This window comes from Caretta caretta, chromosome 2, assembly GCF_965140235.1.
Source record: "Caretta caretta isolate rCarCar2 chromosome 2, rCarCar1.hap1, whole genome shotgun sequence".
NCBI lineage: Eukaryota > Metazoa > Chordata > Testudines > Cheloniidae > Caretta > Caretta caretta.
Genome location: NC_134207.1, coordinates 119,759,501 through 119,771,932, shown reverse-complemented (window position 1 = coordinate 119,771,932; position 12,432 = coordinate 119,759,501). Strand labels below are relative to the sequence as shown.

General features: G+C 42.4%; 1 protein-coding gene across 1 annotated transcript in view; it reads right to left on the bottom strand.

The window, feature by feature from the left end:
• Positions 1-3,877: 3,877 nt before the first annotated feature.
• Positions 3,878-12,432, bottom strand: part of PXDC1 (PX domain containing 1) — a 33,325-nt gene continuing 24,770 nt past the window's right edge. The window contains exon 5 of the mRNA XM_048839759.2: positions 3,878-5,553. Coding sequence (XP_048695716.1) covers positions 5,436-5,553 — 118 coding nt within the window. The 3' untranslated portion in view covers positions 3,878-5,435. The remainder of the gene's footprint in view (positions 5,554-12,432) is intronic.

Sequence of the window (12,432 nt, the reverse complement as noted above, 5' to 3'; positions counted from 1 at the left end):
CAGCTCTTCTCGGGTGGGAATGAATGAAAATATGGAAGCTTGTGGAAGACTACTAGCTGCCAGCGCTCCCTGCAACTGTAGGAGAGGAAAGAAATCCCTGCTTCCTCTCCTGAGAAAAGAGGAAGGGGGTTATTTTGTCATGTATTCCCTTTTCCTACTAAAAGATTTTTTCCTGAAATAAGTCAACTTTGTTATCAAGGGGTTCCAGTGTGATTGCAAAACCGTAAGTTTAAGATAACTAATTTCCTATTCCTTAATGTGCTGCTATTTCACAAAAGGAGGAGTCTGGAAAAAACACAGAAGATCAGAAATAGATAGGCAAAATCACTAAAGTCATAGCTTCACTTTGCGCTTTGCAGGCACATTCTTTCAATGGAATAATAAGTTCCAAGGGATGAAACAACCCTAGCCCCAGTCAATGTGGTTGAGGAACCCATCAGCTCCGGCTTTGCCCAACCTGACTGATTGCTGCCAGCTTATCTACTTTGCTTCTTGACATTCAATATTAGAGATTGAAAACCTGGGTCCCTTCTGCTTTCACTTATACTGTGTAATTTCATTGATCTCAATGGAGGTATTCCTGATTTGTTCCAGTAGGAGTGGCCCAACTCCTCAGCTACAACCCAGGGACACACAGTGAAGCTGGTGTACATGCACAAAGAAGGCTTTTGTGATCCCCATAATCTTGACTGCATGCCAAGCTAGTCCCCTAACATAATTTAGAGCAGCATTAAGGCTACTCTAAATTGCATTGGCTGCCCGTGGCCCCACACGTCCCATGTGGAAACCGGGGAACAGAAGGGAATTACACTTCTCTTCTACCCATTATTGCAGCAGTGGCAAAGGAGTTGCTGCATCAGCACTGTGCAATCAGTGGGCCTCCCTGCTATGGTAGGCCAACCCTTTTGTGGCCAGCAACCAGGGTTTGAAATGCCTTGCTTTGCAGTGCAGGGTCTGGGTCCCTGAGCAAAGACTCGGGTCCTGTGACTCAAGCAATATGCATTTGTATTTACAGGTTACATTTAGATCAAGTGCCACAGATCTGTGTGGTGGATCTAAAGTCTCAACCCTGCTCATGACCCATGTGTGTCGATAAAATGCCACATGATGGAATTTCTGTTTATATAGCTGATGTTCCTGCTCCCTGGCTTATATCATCTAAAGGCTTGTCTACATGGAGCAGTAATGCAGACTATAGGGGAGTTATTTCCAAAACGCACTAATGTGTTTCACATTAATTGGCTCAATTCCCCACTGATTCTGTCTGCACTGGGCATGCTCCCGGGGACCTGCAATTGCAGCTCTGGGCTGCACCTGAACTGAGAGCAGGGATTCTGTGACTCTTGTGCTCTCAGTGAGCTCCCTGCTGGCTCCCAGGCATCTTGGATGAGGCAGACGCATGTGGAACAAGGAGTCTGGGAGGGGAGACTGAGACTGGACATTGGTGGGTGGGGAGGACTCTGGGACTGGCTGGGTCAGGAGACTGAGAGCCAGTAAGCAGGGAGGAATTAGTTTTGTTGAGGAGCCAGGTGGGGAAGACTGGGACTGAGAACCACAGAGGCAGGGAGAAGGAGGCGATGGGAAGATCAATTTGATGAGGATCTGGGTTGCAGGGCAAGAACAGGGACTGGCGAGGCAAACAGATTGGGATGAGACACCTAAGGAGTGGAGACTAGCTAAGTGAGAAGAATGGGACTGGAGCGAGGAACCAGGGTGGGGAAGAGGGGTCCCACTTCAGGGGAATGGGCAGAAGAATCTATGCCCACTAAAGCATACTCATTTTTAGATCCTGGAACAGAACATAATATTCCTGAGTCTCACCATTCCTCTGCTGTCAGCAAATACCTTGAAACCCACTGGCAGTGCCCCATCCTCCTCTAGTGCTAGTCCACATAGCAGTAGTAGGTTGTCATCCTCTATCAGTTAGTGTTAGGTCAAGTGCCACAGATCTGTGTGGTAGATCTAAAGTCTCAACCCTGCTGATGACCCGTCTGTGCCAATACAATGCCACATGATGGAATTTCTGTTTTTTCACTTTGCTTTTTCAAAACAAAAACAAAAAACAACCTAGATTGTGCGCATGCACACACACACACCACACAAAACTACACCACCACAGAATCAATCATAGGACTGGAAGGGACCTCGAGAGGTCATCTAGTCCAGGCTCCTGCACTCATGGCAGGACAATGTTATCTAGACCATTCCTGACAGGTGTTTGTCTAACCTGTTCTTAAAAATCTCCAATGATGGAGATTCCACAACCTCCCTAGGCAATTTATTCCAGGGCTTAACCACTCTTACAGTTAGGAATTTTTTCCTAATGTCCAACCTAAACCTCCCTTGCTGCAATTTAAGCCCATTGCTTCTTGTCCTATCCTCAGAGGTTAAGAAGAACAATTTTTCTCCCTCCTCCTTGTAACAACCTTTTATGTGCATCCTTTCTCTTCCTGCAGTGTCCTGCCTCATTCACTACACACCTTCCAACTTCTGCAACAAATAAAGCAAAAGTCCTACAGAAAACAATCTCCTTTACTAGACAGCCCGGATTCAGCTCCAGTGCAGGCCCAGTGCAGCCTGAATGAGGTAGGGGTCCTGTGGGAAAATAGTACGTGATCATGTAATTAAAGACTGAATTATAACACATACATGCTCAGGGGACGAATTAAGGCTGCACCAGCAAACTTTTGAGGGCTTGACTTTGGAACCTTCATAAGATCCTTTTAATGTAGTATTTTGTGTGTGTAATAGAGTATACACTTATTATCTGACTGTGTGGCGGTGAACACTCCTACACACCTCATACTATTACTTGATTTTTACTTAGCCCTAGATCCATTTTGAATTTTAAAAGTGGACATAGTCATGATTAATATTTTATCCTTTTCCAAATTTAAGTTTGGTATAGGGACTAAGGCCTCATCTACATGAGAAAGTTGCATCTATTTAACTAAAGGGGTTATTTCATAAAGTGTAATCACACAGCCTTTTGCACCAATTTAAATCGTTTTAAAGAACAGTTATCTGAAACCAGTGCAACTTCTATTTATGAACTAAACCTTAATCTCACAGATTTAATAAAACGACCCACCCACAACATCTTCTCTCCTGTCTGCAGCTTGACCTGTTTCCTCATTATGAAAGAGGTCACTTGCTTTTAAACTCAATGATAATAATACATAACTTTTTATCCATACATCTTAAATTACTTTACAAAAAGTAGGTAAGTATCACTGGATAACATTTACAAGAATACTTAAGTCTTAGGGGATGTCAGTGGGGCATAGGCACTTGTAAAATGGAGATAGCAGGCAGAATTTTCAAATGGGGAAACTGAGGCACAGGGCAGTGAAGTATAGTTGCCCAAGGTCCCATAGCAGGTTAGTAACAGAGCAAGGAACATGACTCAGATCTCCCAATTCCCAGTCCACCAGTGCCCCTTCCATTAGATAATGCGGCTACCCAGTAATAATCAGCTGGAAGCATAGACTGAAGAACTGTAGTTAGTGGGCAAAGAAAATAAATCCTAGTTCAAGAACATGAAAAAAGGAAGTTTCCTATTACATTCCAGTTTAAGGAACTCCTCCACCCCGAGAAACTATAGATGCCAGATTTGATCTCATTTTCACCTGTATAAATCCCAAGCAGCTCCACAGAAGGCAGTGGTGTTAATCCATGTTTATACAGAAGTGAGATCAGTACCCAGCCCTGTAGCTTTCACTTGGGTATTAATTATATCTGCAGCATGAGAACACAAGCAGCACAGAAAAAGCAGCAATTACTTAACCTGTTTCCAAAATTATTGGAGGAAAAAGCAGAGACTCAGGTCTCAGAGACTTACTCTCCATGAAAAATAAATGGAAGTCAACACTTTAAATGGAAGTTATCATACTTAAGGTGAGTAATTTTATTTCATTAAATATATATTTTAAAAACATACTGTGTAAAGGAATTAGGATTCTCAATAATTTATTATGTACATTAGCAAATTCTGTTTACTGTTATTATACACAGAGCACTGAAGAGTATACCGGAGAGGAGCTGTGCCAAGTTCTTCAGGACCAAGGCAAAGCCATTGTGCAGATAACCAGCTCAAAATGCACTCTTCTCAGTTCATATCTCTTTAAATTAATTCTGGCCATTACTACACTAAATGCTTGACGAAAGGTCAGGGCCTGATCATGCAGGGTGTTGAGCTCATATTGGGAGTGCAGGGTGCTCAGCAATTTACAAGATTGAGCTCTAAGAGAGGTTAATGTTGCACTACTCAGTAGTAAAGAGCCTTTGGGGTCTGATTCTGCTCTCTCTGACACTGGAGTAACTCCACTGAGGTGAATAGAATTTCATTGGTATGAAACCAGTGTAGGCAAGATCAGAATCAGGCCCATTGGGTCTATGGGAGTGGGTTAAGCAGACTATCTGAGCTGCGGTGGTTTCTTTTTTCTTGTCCTCGTAAGATACATTGCAGTTTATCTTTAATTCTCAGTCCCAACAGGGCTTAAATCTCCCCACTCTCTGGAAAGTAATACGCAAAGGTAATTATCCATCTTGTGTAAACAACTGCAAGCACTGCTCAGATTTCCTGGTCCAAGAGAAAAACCAGATCCAAGTGCCTGGCATACATTGACCATTCTTAGCAAGGCAGTTCAGCCTTCCTATCAGCTTTCCAGAACGCTGATGTAATTCAAGGTACCTCAGCATTATAAGCTTTCCATTGCCATGCCAGTTTGCTCTCCTATTTCAGGAAAGGAAAGGAAAGAAGTCAGCTCTCGGATGATTAAACAACACCCAAGGATTAACAGAGGTAAAGTAATCAGATTGTGCATTGGTTTCCTGTAGGCACTCTATGGTATTTGTAACATTATACGTAAGGCACCTGTCATCTCACAGCTGAACAGACAACAAACTATGGGGCCTGTCTTAAGTGACCACATAAAGGGACTGACAAATGTTGATTGCTTAACAGAGGTGGTCTTCTAATAAAGGCGGAGTGGAAGTGTACTCGGTACATCTGGGGATATTTTGTGGTGACGTTTTAAGACAGGAAGCTGCTAATATGGGTAGTCTTTTGTACAAGTTGCATTGTATACCAGTGACCACTGGTGCCAAACGACAGCACGATTGCTTATGGTTTTGTCAGTGTAGTGGTTGCCATGGCCTTTGCCAAGATGATTTCCTTGGATCCAAGTAGCCCAAAGATCTTGCTACATTCCTTTCAGGGAAAAAGGAGTTTGTTGAAGCAGTTACTTCCTTGCAAGGTACCTCCTTGAGTCACAATGAAGGGCTAAGCTGCAAAATCAGTTTCATGTCATATCTGCAGCAACTTCTCTGCTGTTTTTAATCACACAGCTTTATTCATAGAAGAGCAAGGGGATAGCAGAGTCTATGAGCAAAGAAATCAGTTGGATGCTAGCTGACTGGGTCCCTGGAAAGCCTCAGTCCAAAATATCCGTCTCAAATGGGACCAGGTGGTAATATGTCAAGTTGGTGACATAGGCTGCTGGATCATCAGTGTCTTCTAGCTCTGAAGTAAACTCACTAACACTTTCAAACCTAAAATTAAAAAAAAAAAAGTCAAATCACTTACACAGCATGGGACAAAGGAGTGGAGGACAAAGGAAAGAATTAACATAAATTGTGGAAAGAGAGGTAAAACAACTGAAGACTGAATCCAGGAAACAATGAGGAAAGATACTTGCTAGCGAACCATGTGGAAACAAGACCGCAAACAAGAATGCTTTCTTGAGCTTTATCTCCAGCTAATGTTGCTTGCCCACCTTTCAGGGCAATGTTTTGAGTAAGTATTACCAACTAGCCTTAGTTCACATCAGACCTGAGTAACAGTAGAAGTATTTCTAATGCTTTATTGCAGCTTTATCTTTGTGCAGACCACTTTGTAAGAGAATGATCCTCCCAGGAATCCGCCCCTTCTTCCAGTACCTCAGCGCTTCATCCTAATGAAGCAGCGCTTTGTTTTTCAGAATGCTCCACCAAGGAAGGCCCATACGGACTACTGGTGTCTCACAGATCACAGTCTGTGAACCGCTGACAGACTGTAATCATGCTTCTTTGATACACTGACCAAAGTAGTACAGCATCTACCGCCAGTTTCAGAATCATTTAGTGTTACAGGACTAGAGAGATTCCCCCCCACACCACCTCCCACCCCCCAGTTAACGGTAGGCCTGTGTCTTTCTAAACCATGGAAATGAATGGAGGGAGGATCAGTTTGTTTTCAGTAAAATAAGATGGTTATCTTCTTAAAAACGTGCCCTGAATGAAAAACCAGACCAAACCTCATAATATAGCATGGTACCCATATGGAGGCAGTAAGTTATCCATCTCATTAGCTAACAGTGTTTATTAAAAATTATTACCACAAGGATGAGCACCCTAATATGATAGTTGCCACCTATGGCAGTTGTCATCATAGTACTTGATGACACTGTGTATTTGTGATACATTGTTAGTGTGGCATATGAAAGTTGGCCTAGGTCAAAAACAGTAGTCAAGTCATTCTCAAGAATTCTTTTCTCCATGCCTCCCCTACTGCCAACCAACCACAGGAAGGCTCTGTTCCCAGGAAGTCAATGTTCTATCAGGCAATGTCAAAGATCTAGGAGAGGAGTTGCTTAAATTTTACTAGCCAAGAGAAGTTCAAACTATGGTGTGTTAATGACTGCAAGTGGAGCACTTAAGAAGAACCTCTAGAGTTAATCCTACTGAACTCACTTCTCATCTCACTCTCTTCTAGGTTAAAACATGCTGGTGATGAAGGAAGGAAGGAAGCTAGCAAGCAAGCACTAGAAAAATGAGTCATGCAATTGAGGCCCAAATCCTCTCATTTCATTCTCACAGCCTTTGGCAGCTATTTCAAATGCTTCTGTTCTGAGAACACAGAGGACAGAGTCTGAATGGAATCTGCTTTTGTTTTGGTCTGAAAATGGAGATATAATCCTTTCCTTTTATATACAATGCTTTGCATTTGGCTTTTGCAACAAGTCAGAATAAGGAACTAAACTATGACAGAATGACTGCAATTTCTTGATGAGTCAGTGTATCCCTCTCTAATGCCTACAGCCTGACTGCCATCCCCTACTCACACAAGGTTTTAGTAAACCTAGTTTAGCTGGACCAGAATAAAAGATGATCCTATTCTCAGTTTCTCTTCCTTTGACATTTTCTGCACCATCTTCATGCTGCTGCATTATGGGACCTGCCTCGCTTGGCATGGAGCCAATATTCAAATTTTCCGACATCTTGTTAGACATCATCAAATTCTCTGAAGAGAGACCAAACAGATGAAGCCTTAAATAGTTCAGTGTAAAGCTGGGTCATCACATTCATCTGAACTGATTAGACTGCTGCAGCTGAGTAACATAACTACAGTCATCCCAGCAACTCTACCACAGATTGCCATTAGGGCACGCTATTCCAGAGATGAACCAAAAAGAGCTGGGGCAAAGTAATGGCAGTCAAAAGCTTCCAACCCCACATGCAATTTCTCCATCAAACTCTTTCTTTTGGTTTCAGAAGCCTCACAAGTCATTGGCAGGAATATTTTAAACACGCCATAGCATTCTGATACCAGGCTTCTATCTACTTTCCATGGTCTTATGTTCAGGGTGAAAAAACTAGAAAAGCAGGAGACAGGTCTGTTAAGATTCCATCTTTCCCCCATCAGTATCTCTATTGAAGAACAGATGACACTTCTGTTTAAAGTGGGACATATACCCTAGACTCTGCAATATTTTAAAATCTTCATGTGAAGCTGAACTCAGTTAAGGAGACTGCATCAGACAGCACTGCAGTAGAATATTTAACATGCTTCTGAGACGTTACAAACAAGTCATTTTCCCAAGTGAGAGTTTCTGAAACAATAGTTCTTCGGACTATTAATTACATGCGGATTCCTTCCTCTGTCCTCACTAATTATTCCCTAGTTCCTCAAAAGATACGTCCTCACAAAGGGCCTAATTCTCCTCTCATTGTACACACTGATGCAAAACGGGTAATTTCTCTCCTTATAATACGATTGCACCAGTGTAAATCATGGGTAAGTGAGAGGAGAATCAGGGACAGTGTGCTGCTGGTGAAGAAAGTATTAGCTGATTCTCCTCTCATAATCTACATGATTGTAAACCAAGAATAACTCCACAGAAGTCAATGAAGTAACACTAGTGTAAAATTGGTGGGAGAAGAGAGCCTGGTCCCATGTATCAGCCCGCATAAGATCAGTATCTGTATAGTGCCTCTGCTCTCTCTGGGTAGATCTTAAAGGTCAGTGATAGCATTTTCTTTTCCTGATAGTAAATGGTAGGATTTTACATTTCTGGCAATGTTCTTTTCCCAACATTAGTATTTCAGCACAGCTCTTACATAAAAATCTCCTATCCAGAGCTCTACATGCGTATAACACTACAGTAGGGTTGTCCTTAAAAATGCACATCTTCTATTACAGTGGATTTTTACTAGAAAGCAGCATGGCCAACTCCACAGTTTTCACCACCTGCTGCTGGCAGAAAGGGTCCAAATAACCCTTGTAAGATAAGGCTCATGTACAGCAAACCAGTGACTAAAGCAAAACCAGCGACTAAATTATGATGAGTAGATGATGTCTATTTAGCACTTTTTCCTCTCAAAAGATTACAAACTATACACAAGGGGATCATTTCTGCCACCTCTGGGATGGAACACAGTCGTTTCACAGCATACTGCAACAGTACAACACATTTCAGGACAGGATGTGAAGAATACAGCTAAGTGAAATTCTAAATCTGAATCCTTTCCAGGCCATCCAAGGTCACACAGGGCACAAAACAGGCTCTAAAATTACAGGGGAAATTAAAGGGGCAGAATACAGTTACTCAAACTGGCATTTGGCCAGAACACCAGCACTAACTCTCCTGCTTACAAAAGTGCTACAACATCTTTAATGAAGCATGATCAGGATTTCCATTTTATGGATCTTACAAAACACAGCACCACTCACGATCTAATGCCTCTGAATGTTGGACACTGGTTCAATAAAGACTTATAGGAAAGAGTGCCATCTACTGAATCTCCAGTACCACTTTCTGAAGCATGTAGGTATTCTGTGCAAATTTTCTATCCAAGTTCAAAGCTAGCCAAGCCCTATTTAGCTTACAATATCTTAGAGTTGCTGAAGAAAAATGTGGATCTACAAGTTTTCATTTCAGGTGAGACTAGTCAGCCAAACAGGAATTAGCTCTTATTTCAGACAGAAAGCACCAATCCAGTCAATTCAACTGTACACAGACTGCAAATGGATTCCATAACACTCCAAAAAAATGTATACTTTTACTGAAGATTATCAACCTACATTTACATCTGCAATATAGGAAATCTTCACTAACTCTGCCTTTGATAAAACCACATCTTACACAAGTGATTGGCTATAAAATACAACGGCAGGAAGGACCTCAATTCAGCCTAAGAACAGCACACGTATAGATTTTCAGTTATTAACTTCTGAACCGTTCCCTGCAAGAGAAAACAAGCTACCTCTGAATTTAGAATATGAATGGGTAAAGACATCCTGTTTCATTGGCTTATTTATTTCACCACAGTTCGTCTGAAAACCCTGCATCTGTTATATATTTCACAGGTTTTAAGGCCAGAAGGGCCTGTTATGATCATCCAGTCAGACCTCACGCATACCACAGGCCACTGCATTACACCATCTGATCCCCTGTTGTAGTCTAACAACTTTTGGCTGGGCTAGAGCATATTTTTAAATCAAGACTGGATGTCTTTCTAAAAGAATCTAAGTGATGGAAAAATCTATCATGTCCCTTGGTAACCTGTTCCAATGGTTAATTACCCTCACTATTAAAAATGTATGTCTGCTTTCCAGTTTCAGCTTTGATGACTTCAGCTTCCAGACACTGGATCTTTTTACGCCTACTTCCAGCCATTGGATTATGGCCCTAAATGTGCTACAGTTCAAACTATGTTATCAAGGATCAAAGTTTGAAGCAAGGAGCAAGATCCTGGCCACATTAAAGTCAATGGCAAAATTCCCATTGATTAAAACAGGGGCCCTCAGCATCCTTTAAACCCTTTAGCAAACTGATACAGATCACATTCTAAATGCAGTTTAGAAAAGACCTTAAGTTTGGAAACCAAGCTTCTGTCCATTTTATCCATGACGTTTTTCCTCCCTTGTTTTCCTTGGTTTTTTACTGGCTTGACTAATGGGTAGCTCAATGTTTTTCACTGCAAATATTTAAAATGCTTGAATACACTGTTACCTCCATCTAGTTGAAGCTATTAAAGTGAAACATCAATCAGTTGGCATGACAGAACTTTACAGGAGTGCATTTCCATAAAAATTAATCTGTCAACATACTCATTGACTCAAACTCTATTTGAAAGCTTTATCCCCAAAGTGCCTACAATGCAGACCCAAAGGGGGAGCAATAACAAATAAGAAGGTATATTTTAGTCACTGAGTAATAAATTGCTTGCCTCCTAGGAGGATTTCACCTCTCTACGGATCCTTCACTTTTCCACACACTGGATTCAATCCAGCTCTCACCAAAGACAAAGTGTAACAGGCCAGTGTCCGCTCTTGTTCTGAGATCCCACACAAACAGCTTGGGATGCTTTCTGTCTGCTAGCACCTCCTGAGTTTTATTGATATTACCTCCACCAAACCACCATCACAATCCTGTGCAGCAACTTTCTCTGCAGTTTCCTCTAGTCCTCAGCCCTTTCTCTAGGGAGCGCTCTCACCACTCCGACCTCTTGCTTCCTCTGAACTCTGCTAGCGGCCTCCCTTGCACTTCCTTTCCATGCTTTTTAACTACCCTCTCAGCTAATAGGATAATTAGCCCCTTAGCCCATCAGTCCTCCCATCCCCCAGTTTGATTAGATAATTAAATACTCCACTCCTCCAGCAGGCCTCTTCTGGGGTAACTAATTAAAGCTCAGTGATCAGAGTGCTGGGTCAGCTACTAGTTCTCAGCATTCTGTCGCACACATCAGACCCTTGGTACCTATCACCCTTGAGGCCCCATGTTGCATCCACAGTTTTTCCATCAGAAGAGGGCCAGTCTCCTTTAGGTCACAAAACCGGGTGACTGGGCAACAAAATGGCAGATGAAATTTAATGTTGATAAAGGCAAAGTAATGCACATTGGAAAACATAATCCTAACTATACATATACAATGATAGGGTCTAAATTAGCTGTTACCACTCAAGAAAGAGATCTTTGAGTCATTGTGGATAGTTCTCTGAAATCATCCACTCAATGTGCAGCGGCAGTCAAAAAAGTGAACAGAATGTTGGGAATCATCAAGAAAGGGATAGATAATAAGACAGAAAATATCAGATTGCCTCTCTATAAATCCATGGTACGCCCACACCTTGAATACTGCATGCAGATATGGTCGCCCCATCTCAAAAAAGATATACTGGAATTGGAAAAGGTTCAGAAAAGAGCAACAAAAATGATTAGGGGTATAGAATGGCTTCCGTATGAGGAGAGATTAATAAGACTCGGACTTTTCAGCTTGGAAAAGAGGTGACTAAGGGGGGATATAATAGAGGTCTATAAAATCATGAGTGGTATAGAGAAAGTAAACAAGGAAGTTGTTATTTACTCCTTCTCATAATGCAAGAACAAGGGGTCACCAAATGAAATTAATAGGTAGCAGGTTTAAAACAAACACAAGAAAGTATTTTTTCACGCAATGCACTGTCAACCTCTGGAACTCCTTGCCAAAGGGTGTTGTGAAGGCAAATACTATAACAGGATTCAAAAGGGAGCTAGATAGATTCATGGAAGATAGGTCCATCAATGGCTATTAGCCAGGATGGGCAGGAATGGTGTCCCTAGCCTCTGTTTGCCAGAAGCTGGGATTGGGTGACAGGGCATGGATCACTTGATGATAACCTGTCTGTTCATTCCCTTTGGGGCACCTGCCATTGGCCACTGTCAAAGGACAGGATATTGGGCTTGATGGACCTTTGGTCTGACCCAGTATGGCCGTTCTTATGTTCTTATGACACTCCATTGGGAGTCTATTGATTTTTATGACTGCTGCAATGGGCCGTTAGGGTACGTCTGCACTGCAGCTATGAGCGAGCCTCCCAGCCCAGGTGGACAGACTTGTGCCAGTGGAGCTCATGCGAGCATGCCAAATATAGTTGTGTAGATGTTGCAGCACGGCATAGGCTCAAGCTAGCCACCCAAGCTCAGGCCTACCTTGCTCCCTGAGTCCGAGCTCGAGTGGGGAGCCCGAGCCTCTGCCGGCACTGAAACGTCCACACAGCTATTTTTAGCATAGTAGGTTACGCCCTGCTAGCACAAGTCTGTCTACCCAGGCTGGGAGGCTCACTCCCAGCTGCAGCATAGACAGACCCTTACAGCCCAGCCAAACTAACCAACCTTTAATCAGCTAGAT